This window comes from Taudactylus pleione, unplaced genomic scaffold, assembly GCF_031769625.1.
Source record: "Taudactylus pleione unplaced genomic scaffold, aTauple2 ptg000737l, whole genome shotgun sequence".
Classification (NCBI taxonomy): Eukaryota; Metazoa; Chordata; class Amphibia; order Anura; family Myobatrachidae; genus Taudactylus; species Taudactylus pleione.
Genome location: NW_028285139.1, coordinates 1,324,358 through 1,348,234, shown reverse-complemented (window position 1 = coordinate 1,348,234; position 23,877 = coordinate 1,324,358). Strand labels below are relative to the sequence as shown.

Here is a 23,877-nt window from a genome sequence, read left to right as displayed (position 1 = left end):
TATTACTCTGCTAGACTGTTTACTAAAGGAACCAAATGGATTTCACCCTATTCATCTGACTTCATTGCGCTTCAACTAGGAATTATTTTAATTAGATCTTACACTGTGTGTTTGTATAATATATACAAACTTAGTGCTTTGTTCCATAGTCTTGTGAATTACGATGTCTTTTCAACCTAAAGTTGTGTCCTGTTACCACATCAACCAGGAGATAGTGGTTCCTTCGTTGCTGAATGAGTCGCAACAGGATTCTGGACGATCATTATGTTCATTGGATGTGGTGCGGGCTCTTAGGCTATACATAGATACGACTAAGAATGTGCCTCACACAGACGCCTTGTTTGTGCTTTACAATGTCAATAAGCATGGCTGGCTTGCCTCCAAGCATACTATTGCTCGCTGGATCACAGAAGTTATCCGCCAGGCTTATATTTTGGCTTCACAGCCTATTTCTGGTTGTTGAAAGCTCATTCGACCAGGTTGGTGGGAACCTCCTGGGTGACTTGGCTCGGCAGCTTTGCAGGGTGGCTATCTGGTCCTCATCACAAACTTTTGTTAAATCCTGCAGATTTGACAACTCCACCTCTCAGGGTGCCAGTTTTGGGCAAAAACTGTTACGTGCAGCACAAGAGCATACCCTTCCTTAGTTACAGCTTTGAGACGATCCCAGAGTCTCCATTGTCCTCCATTGGATGATAGAGAAAGAATTTATTGGCAAGTCCAACAATCCTATTTTCTTTGATTCCATGGGGGACACTGAACGCTCCCTGATGCTTACGACTCAGTTGTGGGGTTCTCTGACTGTGTGGTTACCTACTGTATCTTCCTTCCTCTGTCCTTTGGTAGATAAACTCACTTCTCAGGGCAGTAGGTGGGGTCAGTAGCTCACGCAGGAGGGTAGTATCCAGAAACCCCCCCTGACAGACTGGAGTGCAGGCACAATGTAATTAAGCCCCACCCCCTTGTGGCAAATTGCTGCGATTCGCGGGTCATTATGGAGGAGACGGAGCCAATATGATGCAATTTCATTACAATCGAGTCATTTGGTTCCGCCCCCCTTCCGATTGACCCGAGAATCACGGAATTTTGCAGTGAGGGAGAGGAGCCTAATTACATGGTGCCAGTCTACTAGGTCCTGTACCAATCAGATCTGCTGCAAGGTAAGCTTGTTTGTATACAGTATGTGACGTGCGTGTGTGTGTAAGGTATGTGTGACATATATATATATATATGTGTGTGTTTGTATATGTTTGTCTATGTATATGCGTATGTATGTATGTGTACACACACACATATATATATAATTATATATAATATATGGAACCCCCCCATAAAAATCCCCTTGGGGGGGTATAGAGGAAGAGAATGTGCTGTCACTCTTTTAACCGTTTAGTGCCCAGACTACTCCAGCACTAATTATACTCCAGTGTCCCCCACGGAATCAGAGAAAAGGATGGATCTGTACAAAAATACTATTTTCTTCCTGCCAGTGCCTCCAAAATCCATTTGTTTCTGTGGGAACGAGGGTGGTAAATCCTCTGTGGGCCAATCCTCTGCTCTCCTTGGTGGGCTGCAACACGGTAGATAGGTTTAGACAGCCAACTCCCTAGCCTCTGAGAGTCAATGGACAGGAGACCTTCCCTGGTACTCCTGTGGATGCGTGCCTAGCTACTGCTCTTCGGGGGCCAGTTGTGCAATTCCACGACAGAAACCTGGGTGAGATATATCATCAGTCAGGAGATACATTTAGATTTCCTGAAGTCACTTAGACAAAACAAAACTTATTGCCCTGGTGGAAGCCCTTCAGTCCTGTCTTCAGAAGTGATCTCTACATTGCTGGAACTAGAGAAAAGTTGGTTTTTATAATGAAATTATACCTCTGAAATTCTATATTATAAATTTAAATGTATACAGTAATGATCGCATAATGCATCTGCAACTCTGTTTTTTGTATATGTCACTTTGAAATCTCAGCATGATGGCACCTTTCATTACTATTAGGGTGTGCAGTCTAGAGCCCTTCCTAGAGACTCACAATATAAAGTCAGTAGTCAGTATACCTTTCATGTCCCATCTCTGTGGATGATATGAAATGAATCCCGCTATGCGGTACAAAATTGTAGCTGGGATGCCTCGTGTTGTGCAGCCACTGGCATTCGTCCATCCTGACGCACGTTTCGCTGCTGGAGCTTGGTCATGGGGGTGGTCACATGAGACGGAGTTCTTGCTTAATATAGTGTTGTGTCCAAAAAATTCCAACAAGATTTAAAAGAACTACTAGGATATGGTTTGGAGAGAGGCATATTGACCAAAAAGGAACATGATTTTCTATACAACACAAATCCCAGAATACCAGTTTTCTACTTTCTCCCCAAACTACATAAAAACCCTGTGACGCCACTAGGGAGACCCATAATATCTGGCATACAATCACTAACAGCTAATCTTGCACAATATGTAGACTCCTATCTCCAAGACATAGTTAAGAGTCAACCAGCCTACATAAGAGATACCACAGACATTATCAGACAGCTACAGTCGATAACATGGCAACCCAACTTCTGGCTTATAACATGTGATGTGAATTCGCTATACACCATAATAGAACATGAACAGGGACTATCCAGTACAGAATACTTTTTACAGAAATATAATAGCTTACCTGTAGAACAGATTAACTTTCTAGTATCATCTATCAGGTTCATTTTACATCACAACTATATCTGGTTTGGAGACACATTCTTCCTACAGATAAAATGGACCGCCATGGGATCGAAGGTGGCTCCAAGTTATGCCAAACTTTTTATGTGCAAATGGGAGGAGGACAGCATATGGAAGGGGCATGACTCGGGGCCTAATTTGATCCTATGGCGGAGGTACATAGATGATATACTATGCATATGGAAGGGATCATCAGAATCAGCACTAGAATTCTTGAGATACATATCAACCAATGACAAGAATCTAGAATTCAGCTCCAACATCAGTCAACAAAAGGTCAACTTCTTAGATTTAGAAATTTACATTGAGAATGAATCCATAGAGAGCAATTTAAACAAATCAAAAGAAACTGTTCGAAACAGGAAGATTATGTAGAACAAGGTGAAATTATGAAACAGGAATTCTACGACAAACTGTATAACAGAACACTCATTCACTCAGCATTCAAGGAAATTGAAAATGTTGTCAGAACTACCCTATTAAGACAGCAGAAAGACAAAACTAAAATAGGGGTACAAGAAACATACTTCATTACACAATTCAATAACCATTCTTTTAACATCCAAAAAGTAATATCCAAGCACTGGAATATTCTACTTCAAGACAATGATTTACAAACTATACTCCCAAAAAACCTAAAGTGATTTTTAGGAAGGCCCCTGACATTAAACAAAAAATAGTCAAAAATCACTTTGAACCTTCAACCAAGTCTCAGACCTTACTCCCTTTCAAAACACATCAGAAAGGTTTCCATTACTGTGGTAGATGTATGGGCTGTAGGACGACACTTAGATCATCTAGAAAAATCACGACTTTGACATCAACCACAACTAATGAAACATATAGATTGAAGCAAGACCTGACTTGTGACTCAAAAGGAGTTATTTACTTACTGAGATGTGGGTGTGGAAAGGAATATGTAGGGAGAACCACGAGGGCTCTCAAAACAAGGATCTATGAGCACATCCGTAATATTAAAATAGGATTCACAAATCATAGTGTCTCCAACCACATTAAGGATTGTCACAAATCTGACCCCACCACCCTAGAGTTTATGGCACTTTAACAACCAAAACTTAACTGGAGAGGAGGGGATCACATTTGCACAATTAACAGAGCAGAAATTAAATGTTTTTTTTTCAATTAAAACCATGACTTCGTCGGGATTGAATATAGATTTCAATCAAGGTATCCTGGCATAACTCCACTCTACATAACCTTTTTTCACAGTAATGACTACATTAGGAATAAATGTGAGAGTCACTACCTCCTAATAACAATTATCAGGTTGCATATTACATACCCATCATTCATATCTCACCTGTATACATAATGCAAGAATACTACTTAGTAGAATAAGACCTCCAGTTCTTTTGACCAATCAAAATGTGAATAGGGTACACACCCATCTCCACCTCTCCCCGCTTGATTGGTTCCCCTTGCACATAAAATACCAGAGCCCTGAACAATACATTATCCTTTACAAAGGCCTTAGAAAACTGAAACGCATTGGTCATCTGTAACAATACACATCACACTCCATCTCCAGAAGTCTCCTCAGTTCCCCTTCTGAGTTGAGCCACTGCCCAGGATGCTGAGCCCGGAGACCGCGAGATCTCGCAAGATCGCGGGACCTGGAGGCTCGCGTCCAGGCAGTGTGGAGCGTTCTTCCCAGCAGCACACGGACGGTGTGCTGCACTACAGAGGAATGCAGGACTTCAGGAACATAGTCGTCGATCCGTCAACCGGAATCCACCAGGAGGTGGACACAAAGGACACTTGAGGGTGGGTTTAGTGCACCTGGGGGATAAAGGATGCCTCCCCACCAGACACGACCCATACACCTCGCATATCACCATATAACATTGACTAAGCCGTATGAATTTTACCCAGTTCATTTGTTTTTAATTAATTTTTTCATCCCCCATTCTTCTTTTTTCATTCCACTCACATTAGGAACTTTATTCTAGCCACTCGCAGCCCAAATCACCTAAGTTTGCGTATGTGCACATGATACTGGAGCATTGTGACTCAATTACAAAGAATATAATAAAGGACACAATATTCTTCATAACACTCATCTCTGGTCATTATTGCCAATACAAACTCAGCAGTACCATATCTAACCACGTTACTACTCAACAAGAGTGTATACACTTATTCATACTCATATGAGGGTGGGTACACCGGTGGTTTCTGCGCACATATATATCCTTTTGGGTTCTTATATGTGTACATACTATATAATTTGCCTTAGATTAAGATTGTTAGTATTCAGCGTTGCCATAAATTCCAAAAATTCTTGTTCACTTCCTCCCCAGATAACAAGGATGTCATCTATATACCTCAGCCACTGAACCACATGCTGGGTATATCTATCATTATCAAGGAAATGGTGGAGACCTGCGCTAGGATAATTATGTGGCTGTATATGTTGCAGTGCTTGCTGCGGACCTCTCTGGGGATACCCACCCCAAATTATATAGGATAAACAATTGTGGATTAGAGGTCGGCGCTACACTTGGTGTGGTATGTAAAACTGACACAGTGGATGAAGGTGTAAAAAGGGATTTATTTATTAATTAATAAGATTGGGGGTCACAATGCCCCTTACGTATATAGCTTGTTGCAGAGTGGTGAATCTCAGTAGGGGAACTGGAATTCGGGGCAGGGTATATATAAGATGGCGGTGAATCTCAGTAGGGGAACTGGAATTCGGGGCAGGGTATATATAAGATGGTGGGGGTATGTATCAGCTGGGATACAGAGCAGTCAGTGATACTACCTGGGGTAGTGTACCTGGGAGAGATGTAGCTGTGAGTCAATCGAAGTCCTAAATGCGGGGTATCCAAGTCTGTGTCTGGCGGGGTGGTGTCCCGTATCCCCCAGGGCACAAAACTTACCCTCGATGTGCTTGTCTATTCACCTCCGGGTGAACGAAATCCTCTTCTCCCGTCTGGGGTCCTCCGGTCCTTGGCTTCGCTGTGTAGGGCAGCGCGTGTCAGGGCGCGCCGCTGGTGAGCGGTGTCCCCACCGGCGGTCCGCGAGACTTCCGGGTGTATGCACTCTCGCGAGATTGTGCAACTCCTGGGCTCAGCAGACACTGCACGGCGGCTCGTCTCGTTGCCGCGAGGAGACTAAGGAGTGGGTCTCCGCTGTGGTGATGAGTCTCTGATCAGATCGGTGTGATTGGTGTGTAGTTCCCAACGCGTATTGGCTTTTGCCTTCCTCAGGGGTTAATGATTGACCTCTTAATTGTGGTTTATATAGTCTGTTGCGGCCGCCATCTTTGTTATGGTCTTATTAGTCATGTATGGGCAGAGGCCATCTTATTTGTGGGCATATAGATATATATGGCATCAATGTTAGTTATCCCATAATCTCCGTACATAGGTTAGTGGTCAAAACTATACCGTGCCTAAAACGCTATGCATGTGTATATATACATATAAATACATGTATAAATACATGTCAACGTATACATATTCGTGGTGCCAGTCTATTGATGTAATGATATGCACCCTGTTTATACGTGCATATAAATGTATATGTTACATATATATATATTGGTGTTACCAATCTATTGGTGTGGTAATATACACCATGTTGGTATACGATCTCCGTATTCAAGATAGAAGGAAAGGGAGGGGGGAAAGTGGTATATTATGATGGTGGTTTATTGTGTTATAACGGACTTCACTTCATTATCTGCATTGAGGCCATATGGTGTCAGGGTTTTAAGTGTGTATATCCACTTTAGCTCTTCTCTATTGAGGGTACACTAACATTGATGCCATATATATCTATATGCCCACAAATAAGATGGCCGCTGCCCATACATGACTAATAAGACCATAACAAAGATGGCGGCCACAACAGACTATATAAACCACAATTAAGAGGTCAATCATTAACCCCTGAGGAAGGCAAAAGCCGATATGCGTTGGGAACCACACACCGATCAGACCGATCTGATCAGAGACTCATCACCACAGCAGAGTCCCACTCCTTAGTCTCCTCGTGGCAACGAGTCGAGCCCCCGTGCAGTGTCTGCTGAGCCCAGGAGTTGCACAATCTCGCGAGAGTGCATACACCCGGAAGTCTCGCGGACCGCCGGTGGGGACACCGCTCACCAGCAGCGCGTCCTGACACGCGCTGCCCTACACAGCGCAGCCAAGGACCGGAGGACCCCAGATGGGAGAAGAGGATTTCGTTCACCCGGAGGTGAATAGACAAGCACATCGAGGGTAAGTTTTGTGCACCTGGGGGATACGGGACGCCGCCTCGCCAGACACAGACTTGGATACCCCGCGTTTAGGACTTCGATTGACTCACAGCTACATCTCTCCATGGTACACTACCCCAGATAGTATCACTGACTGCTCTGTATCCCAGCTGATACATACCCCCACCATCTTATATATACCCTGCCCCGAATTCCAGTTCCCCTACTGAGATTCACCGCCATCTTATATATACCCTGCCCCGAATTCCAGTTCCCGTACTGAGATTCACCTCTCTGCAACAAGCTATATACGTAAGGGGCATTGTGACCCCCAATCTTATTAATTAATAAATAAATCCCTTTTTACACCTTCATCCACTGTGTCAGTTTTACGTACCATACCAAGTGTAGCGCCTACCTCTATATCTATCATTAGTCTCAAAGAAGACCACCTCCCGCTCCCACCAACCCAAAAATAGGCAGTGGGAGCGCAATAGGCATAGGTGGGAGCGCAAGTGGACCCCATAGCTGTTCCCCTTGTTTGTAAGTAAAAATTGTTATGAAACGTAAAATAATTTCTATGAAGAATAAAGGACAGTAATTTAATCAAGACGTTGTTGAAATCATTCCTACTGTCCATTTCAAGAAAATGTCTCACTGCTTCTAGACCATCTTGGTGTTTGAAAGATATATAGAGCGATTCCACATCAATAGAGGCGAGTATATGGTGGTCTTCTAATTTAACTCCATGTATATTTTGCACTACATCACTTGTGTCTTTTAGGTATGATGGGAGAGTGAAAACATGGTCTCTCAGGTGATTATCCATAAATTTGCTACCTTGTTTTGTTAGGCTACCTATACCCAACACTATGGGTCTTCTGGGGGAATATTTTGATATTCTTATGTACCTTCGGAAGCGCATAGAAGGTAGGTACTTTAGGATATTTTACTTGTAGAATTTCAGACTAATTTTTTGTAATTGTACCTTCTTGAATGGCTTCTTGTATCATCCTATTGTATAAGGAATGGAAATGCTCAGTTGGATTAAATAAAAATCTTGTATAACAAGAAGTATTATTGAGCTGTCTGAGGGTCTCTTTCACATACATTTCCTTAGGCCACAATACCACATTGCCCCCTTTGTCGGAAAGGCTTGATGACTATATGTTTCCATTCTTGCATAGTTTTTAATGCTAATTTTTCAGTTTCTCATGATGTGAGTATGTTGACCTTTTTGCTGTAATTCATCCATATCTCTTGAAACCAACTCCATAAAAACCTGGACTTGTGCGCATGTATTCTCCAGAGGGAAGAAAGTGGACTTATTTTTACATGCAGGTCTAACCCTCCCAATCCTGGGTGTGGCTGGGAATGATTCCTCTGCTAAATCCTCCAAAATATTCAGTGCCTCCTGGTCTTGTACAGTCTCCAGTGTTGGTGTATTTGTAACCATATCTGTTACTGATATATTGTCTGCTGTTTCCTGTGTGGCAGGAAAAGTAAATTCTTTGTTCCTACTTTTATTATGGAAAAATTTGGTCAAAAGAAGCTTCCTCCCAAACATATGCAGATCTTTTTCCCACAGGTAATGATTAAAACTGGTCATAGGTTAAAAGGTAAGTATCTTCTTCAATAAAGAAAGTTGTGCTGGTGAAAGGATCTCATCAGAGAGATTGATAATCTTAAACTCATCCTCTTGGGTTATTCCCACTATCTCCATCTGTTGGTTCTCGCCGATTGTCGTGGTGGTAGAGGTGGGTACCAAGTTGGGGTCCCTCTTCCTCTTCTTCCCCCTCTGCGTTGTCCTCCTAATTGATACCTTCCTCTGGTATCTCTCACATCCTCTAAAAAAGAAACCGAAGATCTTGGGGAATTAGATCTGGAGTCTCTTCTCAAATCTGGATAATCCTCTGTCCCTAAGGATTCAGCTTCTGATGAGGAATAGTTGTACTTATCCTACTTTACTAGTTTTATTGTTCACAGTATTTTCAATCTCACACGTTTATACATTTTATTTATTTATTCTTTAAAAAAAAAATGTCAACAGTTTAGGATTATTATCATTATTATTCATTATACTCATCACACTATATTATAGTATCCATTTACTATATATTATTATTACACACATAGGAATAATGCTTCACATGATATAATATGATTTACATTCACCTTGTTTTGCACAATAGTTTTTTATAATCTATCTCCAATAGCATAATTATCTAGTCTGCTCACGACATGCACATACACTTTATTTATCTATTTTAGTATATGTTTACATACATATAGTATAGTTTACTTTGCCTATGTATGATGGGTCTTTATTCGTTATTTGCCTTTAGGACATACAACCTAGATAATTTATTAACTGATAGCCAATGTAATAGACATTTTTTTATTATCTCGCAACAATAATTATGTTGTTATACATGTTTGATATTTAATAAACTAGATGACATATGAGTTTTTAGATATAGGTATTCTATTAGAAAATAGAGAAACCTTTGTGATAAACCTATTTTAATAATACTTTATGGGACTGATTATTTTATTAGAAGATTTGGTTACTATATGTTTAGCCATATCATTGCTCTGACTAATTACTTATACATATCATTACTAGTTATACATCTAATAGTTGTTGATTGCAACATGTGATTGAAATGTATCATATTGGTCGGTATAGATATTTATTGTTGCAATATTGCTCATTACCTCTTTGGGTTTCTAATCCCTAATACTATTGGGGATTAATAAAATAAGCCTTTTACTATAGGGGCTGTTAAATGATGTATTATTCTATTCAGTCCGTTTATTAGTGAATAGACATGTTGATAGGTTGGCAAGGATGCCAATCACAATTAAACAAGATGATAGGTCAGTTCTGGACACAGCACTATATTAAGCAAGAACTCTCATGTGACCACACCCGTGACCAAGCTCCAGCGGCAAAACGCGCATCGGGATGGACAGAAGCCCGTGGCTGCGCAGCACGAGGCATCCCAGCTACAAGTTTGTACCGATTTTGGGGATTCATTTCATATCATCCACAGAGATGGGACATGAAAGGTATACTGACTACTGACTTTATATTGTGAGTCTCTACCTGAATGAAATACGAAGGTCACTGTGCTCTCTATGCGGAGGCACGGTTGGAAACAGTGGGGTTTTCAATAGATTGATTGTGTATGAATTGGATACTTATTCATTTTTCCCCCCGGTCTATTGATACAATTTTTTCTTTTGGACACCTTCTATCATGTTTGCTTATTCCATTCAAGTGCCAAGGGTGAACCATGATGATTTAGATAATTGATTACTGATATATATGTGTAATGCCTCCGAAATGAATAAACAAAAGTATCAATGGTGCACTAGGGCAATATGTATGTTTTTCTCTTTGGCACTATTCGGACATTTTTTATTTACTGTTACTAAGTTGATATTCAATAGGTATATGAAAAATACACATCATTGAGTTGTTATTGTGAACTGCTAACACTGGCCAATCCTGAAATGATGCTCATGATTGATGTATTTGGGTTACATGGAGGATCCACACCTATATATAGCAATTAACAGGAGATATGTATATTATTAATATGATCTGCTGATAGAGAAATGCAGTTTGTAGATCCAGGTTCACACTGTTTTACATTACTCTTACTTAGAACATATTGAGTGTAATTTCTATGAAATATATCTGTAAACTATATACCGTATATACTCGAGTATAAGCCGAGTTTTTCAGCACATTTTTTGTGCTGAAAATTCACCCCCTCGGCTTATACTCGAGTCATGCCCGCATGGTACGCAGCTGAGTAGCGTACCATGCGGGCCGCGGTGCAGACTGTGTCTCTGTGACACAGCTGCACCGCGTGTGTAGCGCTGACCGGACGGAGTTCGGTCAGCACTACACACTGCCAAACACACAGCCACCGGAGCCGGCAGCTTTGTGTTTGTTGTAATCAGCAGCCGATGAGAGTCTGTCAGACTCTCATCGGCTGCTGCTCCCACTGCAGGAGCCATCTTCCGGCTCCCGCAGTGGGTAATGGGAGAGACGTCATCATGACGACGTCTCTCCCATAATGCAAGCCAGGAGCCAGTAGCATCATCGGGACCAGGAGCGGGGTTTCAGGTAAGTGGGGTTTTTTTACATCTCTTTCTACTGGGGGGGCTACTACTGAGGGCAGTACCAGGGGGGGATTACTACTGGGGGGCACTACCAGGGGGGATTTATACTGGGGGCACTACCAGGAGGGGATATTGCTACTGGGGGCACTACCAGGGGGGGTATTACTACTGGGTACACTACCAGGGGGGGATTAATACTGGGGGCACTACCAGGGGGGTATTACTACTGGGGGCACTACCAGGGGGGGTATTACTACTGGGGGCAGTACCAGGGGGGGGAATATTACTGGGTGCAGTACCAGGGGGGGAATATTACTGGGGGCAGTACCAGGGGAGGAATATTACTGGGGGCACTACCAGGGGGGATTAATACTGGGGGCACTACCAGGGGGGGATTAATACTGGCGGCACTACCAGGGGGGGATATTGCTACTGGGGGCACTACCAGGGGGGTAATACTACTGGGGGCACTACCAGGGGGGGATATTGCTACTGGGGGCACTACCAGGGGGGATATTGCTACTGGGGGCACTACCAGGGGGGGTATTACTACTGGGGGCACTACCAGGGGGGGTATTACAACAGTGGGCACTACCAGGGGGGTATTACTACTGGGGGCACTACCAGAGGGGGAATATTACTACTGGGGGCAGTACCAGGGGAGGGGTTACTACCAGTAACTGCTGCATTTCCCACCCTAGGCTTATACTCGAGTCAATAAGTTTTCCCAGTTTTTTGTGGTAAAATTAGGTACCTTGGCTTACATTCGAGTCGACTTATACTCGAGTATATACGGTATGTCTTTGCATTAATGGACACTTGATTTTCATTTATTATTGACCATTTGAAAGGTATCTTTTACACATTGAATTTATGAGTTGTCCATTTCATGCAATTAAAAGATTAAGAAATGTTCTTTTTTGACTGACGTATTGTTATTTTGACTTATGTATCCAAATATTCCTTGCAATTATAATCTCTATACCTCTATTAACTGAGGTCAATCTCATGAGTAGTTCTCTCATTGAGTGTCCTATGCATTTAAGTATGACAACCAACAGCAGAAACTAAATTTTAGTAACGTCCCTGTTTACTGTTGTTTCTAAGGGTAAACTGCTCTCCTATAATCTCACTCCCTACAAATAGCTTTTGCATAGGTGGGTAGTAGAAGAATGAGGAGTAGCTCTATACCCTGACTGTCCTGATTACTTGTATTTCTTACCTGTGTAAGAAATGATGAAATGAAGGATACTATTCTATGCATCATGATATGTAACATTTATGAAATTCTATGCGTTGATGCTGTATGATATTGCTATCTGAAGACTTTATGTGTATGTATACATATGTTTTAAATATTTCGCCCTATTAAGAAAACAAGTGAATACATTAGTACATAGCAAATAGAGACTAGGTCGTCATTTTTCTTGGAATCGGAAATTTAGTGATTCAGTGATTTCTTCTGAAACTATCCTTGTTGTTTTGCTTTGTCAAGTTTAATGTACATGTGTGTGTGTGTATATATGTTAACTGTATGTTTTTTATGTGAATATATGGTAATATGTCTATTTTAGAGCATACAGTATTAAAAGTTATATTGTACATATTTTTTCATTCACCATATATTTAAGGAGTGCTCACAAAACAGAGGCCCTGATTCAGAGCCGGACGCTCTGACAGAGCACTCCCTCTGAATCAGGGCCGTCCCTCTTACTTTTTGGAGTGGCCTCCTGGCCGCTCGCATAGCTGTGGGTGACCACCCACAGCTATAGCGAGCAGCCAAAATGATGGTCGCGATGGTCAAGACCATCGTGACCATCGGGCTTGCGACGAGACCCTTGTGGTAGGGTCTCGTCTGCCGGAAGCCCTGGAGTGCTTTTGGCTCTATCAGAGCCAAAAGCACTCCCACTGACATCACTAGTGATGTCAGTGGGGCCAGCCCCAGACAGTAGGCGTTCCCATGGGAACGCCTCTGTCTGGGCAGCCACACCGCCGGCATGCCCACCAAAGGGGGCGTGCTGTCAATCACCATCGACAGCACGCCCCCTTTGGTGCGAGACCCATAACGACGGCTTGGCCGTCGTTATTCGGGTCTCGCGCATGCGCACGACGGAGCTGCCTCCGTCGTGCACACGCGCACTTGGGCAACATCAACCCGCTTGCAATCGCTCAGCGCTCGCGAGCGGGTCTGAATCAGGCTCAGAGTCCTTTCTCTCTTATTCTTTTTTATTACAGACAGATGCATGCATCACGGATCTCCCCGTGTGTACATCTTTTTTTTAAAAAAACAAATGAAGCCGCTCACACGATGAACGCACAATGCATCATATTGTGAGATCGTATGTACATCGTGTGTCAATCATGTGGCCGGGACTGCCAGGGAGTTGAAGGGAAAACAGCACGGTGAGTCGCATAAGCCCTCATCGTGTAGGTGTATGGCCACCTTTAGAGCCTGTAATTTTAAATGACTGCCTTATTGTGAATTCTTATAGAATGCCCAGTGCCAATATCAGTTTATATATATGACTGAACTGCTACTATTGCCATGAATTTCAATTGATGTGGATATATATACAACCAAGGCCCGTATTCAATTACACGCGAAAAGTCGGAGAGGTTTTGCCTGTCTGACTTTCCGCCTACATCGTGTGTTTAGGCCGCTGTAACTTATCGGGTGTGCCACCGCTATTCACCCTATTCAATTCCAAACCACGCGAAAATGGCAAGCCACGATGTCTGAACAGGCGGAAAGTGCTTTCAGAGATAGGGAAATCAGCCTGAACCCCCCCGAAAAGGTGCAGAAACATTGGGCGTTCAATGTAGATGTCCCCAAATAGCTCTGATAAAGCTGTTTGGGGTACTTAAGTTTTTTCAATAGCTTCTAATTAGCGTCTTTACACAAGTGGTGAAGAATAGCATTAAGCAGTATTTTTTGGTGAAAATAAGTAGTCCCGTCAAATTTGGGGTACTTGAAAATGGGTGCAAGCTTATTTTAAAGTCTCTAAAATGAAGTTTAAAAAATCGTGAAAAACCCACCTGCTGCAAGCACCTGCAATCCCAAAAACATCTGGCCCATCCTTGCAGACCCCCAAAAGTCTATTTTGCTAGTTTTTAAGCTTGGCCCCCCACTTTGTACTTTTTTTGCCCCCAAAATGAAAGTACTTTTTTGCGGTGTTCCTCACTTTTTTTTAGTTTTTTTTTTGACAGTTATCCTTTGGGGGGCTATCCTAAGGGTTCTGGGTGGTTTCCCCACCTTTGCACCCCCAAATAAAAAAATGCTCTTCTTTTCACCACCTATTCAGAGGTGAATCTTTTTTGCCTATTTCATTGCATTGACTTTTTGTGTACGCAAAAACTCTTTGGAATTGAATAAGGCAAAAAGTTTGCGCCTGGCGAAATTACGTCATTGCTGTTACTGTTGCGTCTGATAGTGTGTTAACCAAGGAAGTTCTATAATATCTATAACTGCCAAAATATGAAAAAGGATAAGTGCCGTCTGGATATATAAGTTTTACTGTTGCGAATATAAGAATGAACACTTTGTACAATCTCCTTTTATGGGGCTATTACCAAATCATTCAATATGGTGAATATAACTTAATCGGGAGGTTTAGCTAAAGCTGGTAAAATGATGGGGACAGCCAGATGTTGACATAGCATCTATGTTTAACGGCAAGGTGGAGAAGTTTTGCTACAGGATGAGAGTTCCACAGACAAGATGGTCATCCTGCATAATAATAGAAATCTAGAGGTCTCAGGCCTTGACTCAGAGCCGGACGCTCTGACAGAGCGTTCGCTCTGAATCAGGGCCGTCCCTACTCCTTTTTGGAGCGGTCTCCTGGCCGCTCGCATAGCTGTGGGTGACCACCCACAGCTATAGCGAGCGGCCAAAATGATGGTCGCGATGGTCAAGACCATCGGGCTTGCGACGAGACCCTGCGGTAGGGTCTCGCTGCCACAAGCCCTGGAGTGCTTTTGGCTCTATCAGAGCCAAAAGCACTCCCACTGACATCACTAGTGATGTCAGTGGGGCCGGCCCCAGACGGTAGGTGTTCCCATGGGAACGCCTCCGTCTGGGCAGCCACGCCCCCAGCACGCCCACCAAAGGGGGCGTGCTGTCAATCACCATTGACAGCACGCCCCCTTTGTTGCGAGACCCATAACGACGGCTTGGCCGTCATTATTCGGGTCTCGTGCATGCGCACTTGGGCATCGACCCGCTTGAGAGCGCTCAGCGCTCGCGAGCGGGTCTGAATCAGGCCCTCAGTTACATATATTTGCAAACATATGGAAAGCCACTAAGGCGTCTCTGGCTTATGTTATGTTTGCAAATATATGTAACTGAGATCTCTGCATTGCTTTTATTATGTAGGATGAAAATCTAATTTGCTGGTTCTTTGCAGTGTGCCGGGGAATTCTGTGGTTTTTTTTCCTGTCTAGATTAGCCCCTTCCTTACAAACACCTGCGATGGACCAATAAATTGATTTAACCAACTGCCATTCTGTGTGCTAGCAATATTAATTGTATCAATAAACAAATTAATTGAAAAAATAGCACACTGCAGCTTCAGTGACAATCGGCAGGTGATACTCCACACCCTTTGGCTCAATGAATGATTAAAAAAAGTTATTGTGGTCTATGGGCCTGATTCAGACCCGGTCGCAAGCGCTGAGTGCTCGCAACCGGGTCGATGGTGATCCACAGTGCTTGCACACAACGGAGCCAGCTCCATCATGCGCATGCGCGAGACCCGGCTAGCGACGGGCAATCCGTCGCTCCGGGTCTCGCACCAAAGGGGGCGAGCTGTCGATGTTGAGTAACAGCTCGCCCCCTTTGGTGGGCGGGCCGGGGGGGGTGGCTACCCAAACGGAGGCGTTCCCGAGGGAACGCTTGCCGTTTGGGGGCGGCCCCACTGACATCACGAGTGATGTCAGTGGAGAGCTTCCGGCTCTGTTAGAGCCGAAAGCTCTCTGGGGCTTGCAATTCCCGCTGTATTCAAAAGGCATGTTTCAACATGCTGTGTGTCTTTTTCAGCAGGTAAGGAAAATGGTAGTGAGTACTCATATCCGTAGTGTGAATGCTCACAGCCTTTATCCACAGCACTCTGGCTGCTCACTTCAGGTGATAAGGCAATCAGTAGGTCCGTTCCACAGAAGAGGTAACCTGGGGGCAGACATATCTGACAGCAATTGGGGGATGTCTATATATATATATATCTTCCACTGTGTAAAATTGATATGTGTGTAAGTAGAAACAGGACTACAGTCACCTGGCATGCTGGTTATGAGTCTCACGTTCTTTTCTGGTGTCCTGACTCAGGACAGGCTGGTCCCACCCCATCCCAGCTCCCAAATGGCCACAGCCCGTCAATTAGGTTGAGGCTTGGAGACACTGCGAGCGAACTCGTAGATGGAGACCTGCACATGCGCAGTACACATCCTACGCACAAGCAGTCCTCCCACCATCAGAGATGTACGCAAACCATCGGGCTTGCGTACATCTCTGAATGAGGCCCCTATATTGTGTTATGTTTCTGTGGCTGTTTATATGACTATTAAACCTGTATATTTTTATTATATGTCTGACCCACATATAGTTTTTAAATTTTTTTTTTACTGTGAAAAATTATTTTGGGCTTCTACTAGTGCAGACCATACTTGCCGACAATCAGCTCCAGCCTTCCGGGAGGGAGTTGATTGTCGGCTAACAGCGGAGGCGGGGGCGGTCATTGGGGGCGGAGCCAGGGCGGGGCAGCCAATTGGTTGTGGAGCCGGGGCGGGGCCGCACGATCGCATCATCATGGCTCCGCCCCTCTTCACAATGCCGTTACTTTCGGCATTGTGAAGCAGGGGGCGTGGCCACGATGACGCGATTCAGCTCGAATCGCATCACCTGCTCCCCCACTGCAGGGGTTTCTAGTCCTTTCAGGGGGGAGGACGGGAGGGTCGGAGGCTTCCGGGAGGCTTGCCTGCCTTTCCGGGGGGCCGGGAGCGGCACCCGAAAATTAGGAGGCTCCCGGCCAAATCGGGAGGGTAGGCAAGCCTGGTGCACACTAGTCATATATATATATATATATATATATATATATATAAATTTGTTCTCTATACTTGAAAACCACACAGTGGTGCCAGCAGCTAATATTGTGCATCTTATTTTATGGTGAGGGTAATTAGGGATTCTTAGTTTCTTTGGCACATTTCAGTACTGTGGGTGGAGGCATCGCTGCATTGATGTCACACCTCTGTATCGGTGGCGGGGTGGGTGGGCCCTTCCTGTTATATTTGTACTCAGCCTCACAAATTGTGGCATGGAGGCACGGCTACAACACTGACGCACTCTCTGTGACATTTACTGAGCACCGCGGCCCATGACTGTAAAGTAAGAAGGGTGATGGAGGAGAGGAGGGGACACAGGGCCTGATTCAGACCCGGACGCTATTTGCGTCCGCTCGCTGGCTAAAAGGGGCCGGCTATTTAATTCATGTGCTCGCACTGCGTTGCGTAAAGCCGCCCACTAAGTAATAGCAAGCGGCCTCACTATGCGCTCGCACCTGTATAAAGACGCCCCTTTGCCACTCGCAACACACGTCATCTCCGGCAGTTGTAGGATTAATCGGGAACATTGAGAGCCATCGGAGCTGCTCGCAGCGCTTGTGGTAGCCTTTTCCCACCACAGCATTGCGAGCAGTTCTGGCTAAAATACAACCCAGTCACGTGTGTAATGACGCTACTTTGCTAATTATTCACACCCATTAAACGCCGTTCTGACGGTCGGGCACGCCTGCGTTCACACATCCGCACCCCCATTTTCAAGCACCTTTCCCTGTTACCACCACCAAACGGCACTATCTGTCACTCAAAATAGCGGCCCAACTGCGGGCTACGGGTGAGAACTTTCCCATCGCAATGACTGGTTCGCGCAGGCGGATTGCGACTCATATGCATGCGCATATTGCGAAAAATTGCTCAATGCAAGCGAGCGCAGCATAGCGTCCGGGTCTGAATCAGGCCCACAGTGTGAGGGAAGGAGCATGGTGATGGAGGAGAGGAGGAACCAGGGTGTGAGGGAAGATACAAAGTGATGGAGGAGAGTATGTGCTTGGGGGTTGAGGGCAGGAGCTGGGTGATGCAGGAGGGGATGTGGCCGGACTGTGAGGAAAGGTGGAGAGAATGTGGCCAGTGTGTGAGAGATGGAGAGGAAGTGGGTGGGATGTAAAGGCCACCCACTTCCAGCAGGTTGATGCAGGAAGATGATGTGTCTGGGGTGTGAGGGAAGGAGGGGTATGGAGGACAGAAAGTTCCAGGGAGCGAGGGAAAGAAGATGATGGAGAGGATGTGGCAGAGTATGAGGGAAGGCGCAGGGCGGTGGAGGAGAGGATATAGCTACAGTGCGAGGGAAGGAGCAGGGTGATGGTGGAGAAGAAGGACCCGGGGTGTGAGGGAAGGAGGATATTATTACCAGTTATTTATATAGCGCACACATATTCCACAGCGCTTTACAGAGAATATTTTGCCATTCACATCAGTCCCTACCCCAGTGGAGCTTACACTCTATATTCCCTATCACATGCACACACACATAGACACAAATTTTTTGTTGGGAGCCAATTAACCTACCAGTATATTTTTGGTGAGTGGGAGGAAACCGGAGTACCCGAAGGAAACCCACACAAGCACAGGGAGAATATACATACTCCTCACAGTCAGGGCCAGTAGTGGGGATCGAACCCACAACCTCAGTGCTGTGAGGCAGTAATGCTAACCATTACACCATCTGTGCTGCCCAGGATAGGATGTGGCCAGAGCATTAGGGAAGGGGATGATCAGTAACTGATCAACCATTAGGCAGATCAGACTACAGCCTATGGTGCCAGGGCTTGGCAGAAGATCTGTGGTTAGTTCTCCAAGATGTTTGGAACATAATGTTACAAATACTGTAATGCAAACAATACATCGGGACAAGTATCAAAGCCCATCACTACTAAATGCATGATAAATATATCAATAAGCATACTAGGGTAGATTGGCTGCCATCTGGGTCACAGAAGTTATACACATGGAACAAAAAGGTCAAATCACATCATAAAAAAGAAAATGTGCACTGTGCGGGATCCTGAGGACAGAGGGTCTATGTACTACTAAGCTTTGGAGAGAGATAAAGTGGACAGAGATAAAGTACCAACCAATCAGCTCCTAACTGTCATTTTTCAAACACAGTCTGTAAAGTGACAGGAGCTGATTGGTTAATACTTTACCTCTTTACACTTCATCTCTCTACAACAGTGTTTCCCAACCTCGGTCCTCAAGGCACACTAACAGTCCAGGTTTTAGTGATATCCATGGTTGAGCACAGATGGTTAAATCAAAATAAGTGCAATACTAATTAAGACACCTGTACTAAAATATGGCTATCTGATGCGACCCGGGTCACATTCACTACATAGGAAGAGCCGGCGCTTCATGTGATGCCGATGGTGTCATCGACCCGGCATTAGTGCTGGATGGGGCCGCCAGTCCGTATGGGGTCTCAGCCGTATTGCATCCAGGATGAACGCGTGAACAAGATCCAGGTTGCGACTCGGCAGTGAGGTGGAAAAGCAATATAATATCCCTTTTCCACTAGCTCCAATAACCCGGGTTTTTGCATGTGAGTGTGTAGATAGCCGGATTATTGTGCTGTGTGAAAGGGCGGAGTTGAAATAAGCTGGGTCGAGTCACCCGGCATTTCCAGCTGGTCACGAAAAAGGTTGAACCCTGCTCGTGACGCAGTGTGAATGTGTAACCCGGGTCCTGTTCTCTTTATAGGAAGAGCAGGCGCTTGGCACCAGCTCATCACGTAACGCCGACAGCGTCATCAACTCAGCATTAGCACCGGGTTGGGTCTCCTTGTCTGACAGGGCTCTCAGCCGGGTCACCCCACCAGTGAACATAATCCCAGGTGTGACCTGGCAATCTAGTGGAAAAGGGGTATTAGTGTGCCTTGAGGACCGTGGTTGGGAACCCCTGCTCTACAAAGCTTAGTACATAGACCCTCGATTTTGAGAACGTCTGCCGTAGTCTATAAGCATGTATCATGGACATGAACTGAACTTGAACTAGGTCTTGCACAGTTATTTTATCTACAGGAAGGGTGGGAAATGAGTAATGGGGGAGGCTGTAGAGAGAGGAGAGGACAGGAGATGGGGTAGAGAGAGGAATGGGGAGGAGGGGGGCAAAGTTGGACACAGACACATTTGCAGAATGGAAAGGAAATAACAGAATTTGTTAGCAAATATTCAATTATAAATTGCAGCAGATTGCCTGAATGAACCCAATATATTGAGGTTTCACTAGATTTTATCGCAGTGCCTCTATAATAACAATCATCTAAAGTCAGTTCTAACATTATTCATAGATAATGAATGCATACAGTATATTCTATACATTCCTCTCTTACAACATGTCAGTCTTACTATTGTTAGCTGCGTTAGCAGAACCATACAGGGAGGGGAGTAGGGAGTCGGGAGTCGGGAGTGTGTGAGACGGTTCCAGCTCCACCTCCCGAGTCCCTCCCATCCTCTCCCCCTCCCTCTGTACAAGGCTGTTTACCAAATTCCGTGCCTCGCGCAGTAACAGCAGACAGACAGACAGACAGTTCACAAATAGGGAGAAGTTGAATGATCCTAGGAAAAGCGATCTCCATCCAGCAAGAATCATGTCTGTCAGCACTGCCCAGCTCGGGGATATCCACATCACCACTCAAGTGGTTTCAGCAAGTAAGGCACAAGCTGGGGTGCCTACACAGACTGGCAGTAATGCGACTCCTCAGAAGAAAGCGGTGCCAGCCAAGGCCCTGAGTCCAGTGCTTATTCTCATCGGAGTGCTGCAGCTGAGCATTGGGACTTCCCTGTGTGCGGCGGAGCATGGTTCCCCATCGCTGGTAGTACGCAGTGGAGTGTTTCTATGGGGAGGTCTCGCTTTCATCGCCACTGGAATCATCACTGTTGTCACTGCGAGTAAAGAAAGTATCATCAGCATAAAGGTCTGTCTTGTCAGTCACGTGATAAATGCAACAGCGGCAGCCCTTGGTATTCTCCTATACTCCATCCAGCTATATACGGAGACACAGGCCTGTTGGGTAATCAAAAGTGACCATGGAAGTAACAACAAATGCATCAATATCAATACATCTACCGAAGATGTGCAGCCTACAGATCACTATCACTATTACTATCGTGAACCTGACTCCAATTATGTGTCTGCCCTGCGTCTGGCAGTACACTCCGTGGTGCTACTCTATGTCCTGGTTGGCTTGATCATCTCGGGCTGTATCATATTACTCAGGTGGAAGACTTTAAAAGTATCCAAATACACCTTGCTCTAGTCTGAATGCATTCCGAGAAACGGAGAAGTCACGTGAGCAGGTTTATATAAGACACTTGCCATTGTCTGTGATCAGGGTTATATAAGACACTTGCCATTGTCTGTGAACTGGTCACATTGAATAATATGGGCTGTTATTTTACTCTGCAAAGCTGGATTTGATTCACTGAAGTTTGTCAGTTGCTACAGACATTGGAAGCATCCCTACTGGTTAAATGGGCTAAAATGTAGTGCAGTTGTGACATTAATATCAGCATAACCATTGCATAATGGGGTAGATGTATGATAGCGGCACTTAACGTGCTGCTATACCGCTTCCTGCTTCGCCTCTTTACTGAGGCGAAGCAGGAAGCACTACCGATGAGATGTAAGAACATCTCATCGGCTGGAGAGGGGGAGCGTTAACTCCCCCCTATGGCGCTACCTGCTAGAGACCGCAGCGCATCAGCCTAGTGCTGATGTGCTTCCGCGGGATCTCGCAAGTATCGCAAAATCCCCGCGTGCAGCCCTGGAGCCGGCAGCAGTCCCAGCAGGGACAGCACTGTCCCTGCTGTATGTATAGGCTAGTGCCAGGCTGTAGCTGTCGATAACGACAGCTACAGCCGGCCGAACGGTCATGCGGTATGACCGTTCGTACATAGCCCTGCCGCTCGGCGCTGCTATCTTGTAGATAGCAGCGCCGATATTGAGGGGCGCATAGCGCCCCTGTCATTTACCGCCCAGACCCCCGATCATTCATCGGGGAGAAGCGGTATCAGTGCACATAACGTGTGCTGCTACCGCTTCTAGGCTTTGTACATCTACCCCATTGTCTGCTGGATTTCTACATGTGATATACATTTATCTTTGTGTCATAAATTGGGTTATTATGTATATATAAAAAAATCCTTTAAAACTAGTATTCTGTAGTTTTCTCTATAATTACAATATGCTTTAGGGGCCTATGCAGCAAGCTATTTTTTACATAAAATTGTTTCTGCATAATTTAATGTATTGTTCCTATGTACTAATAGCACAATGCAGGAGACTTCACAGAAATCTCTGGCAGAGTGCTAATGTGTGCTGCAGATCGCAGTCCCCATTATTATCAATGGGGACTACGATGATCTGACCCCTATGTACTAAACTCCAAAAAGCAAAGCTTTTGGAGTTTAGCCCTTGGTAGTTTACACCATCTTCAGATGGTTTAAACTACAGTAAGCCTATGGGGCTTCAGGTGCAGGGGAGAAAACTTTTGATCTCTCCCCCACAGCCCCCGGTCAGGCTCCGGAACCTGACAATGTGTGCATGCGCAGTGCCAGCTGCCCCTTCACCTCTGTGAAAAACTTCTCCTAAATGCCGGTGATATAACTCGCAAGGACAGCAGTTACCGCAATCGCTATCCCTGCAAGTTCCCCTTGTACATAGTGGGGATATTATCATTAAAAATGAAAATATGAGCTGCGAGCTGGATACTAAATAATTGTGGTAGTACCATGATTATTAGTACACAGACCCCTTAATCTTAAAGTCTGTAAACTAATCCTCCGACATACAATTTGGTAATTAAATACTGCATATATTTTAATGATCATTCAAAACTCTTGATAAGTGTACATGCACAATAAGGAATATACAGTACAGTCACATCATTGGCTAAAATGTCGACATCTTAAATGTCAACAAGTGACAAATGTCGATATGGACAGAATGTTGACATAGTGAAAATGTTGACGTTAGTGTTACAGTTAAGCACCCCTTAAAAATGGGTTGTCGACATTTTCATCAGTGTCGACATGCCGAATTATCACCATGTCAATATCATGAATAACCACTGCCTAATCTACAGAATCGGAAAATACTTGTATATAACACACAGTGAGACTCATGGAGAGAGGGGTAACTAGAACAACTGGGCTCCACAGCAAAACTTTTAGTAAAATCAGATTCACTCACTGAGCTTTGCACTACTGAAAAAAATATCCTCTGACACTTATATGTATATTCCATATATTGTCTCTACTGGGCGCAGACAGAGATTTGCCATATGCATTGCAGCTATTTCGAGGTTAATATTTTCCCATTCACCTTTGCATTTCTTATTTTCTATCTCATATTTAATTTTTTGATTTTGGTATTTTTTTGTCCCTATTTTATTACTTATATTTTAATTGCAATAATTTTATGCTTTAAGGTTGAAGTATCTTCACCTTTGAATAAATACTACATTTTTATATATTGATTGTGTCTTTGTAGTCATTATATTTTCTAGGAACACCCTAGCACTAAACTGTAGATTATTTACGTCCTCATATCTCTCTTTAATGATATAATAGTATTTTATTGCATTACTATTAAACCAACAGTCATTGGAATTATAAATGAATGTCCAAGGTGAACAACAAATTTATAAAGGGTGAGTACGATCTTCAAGGATTTATTTGGTCCGATTC

General features: G+C 44.3%; 1 protein-coding gene across 1 annotated transcript; it reads left to right on the top strand.

Moving 5' to 3' along the window:
• Positions 1–20,652: 20,652 nt before the first annotated feature.
• Positions 20,653–23,666, top strand: LOC148477199 (membrane-spanning 4-domains subfamily A member 6B-like). Its single transcript, XM_088457071.1, has one exon. It carries the CDS (start codon positions 20,778–20,780, stop codon positions 21,444–21,446), a length of 669 nt encoding a protein of 222 aa, XP_088313197.1. The 5' UTR covers positions 20,653–20,777; the 3' UTR covers positions 21,447–23,666.
• The last annotated feature ends 211 nt before the right edge of the window (positions 23,667–23,877 follow it).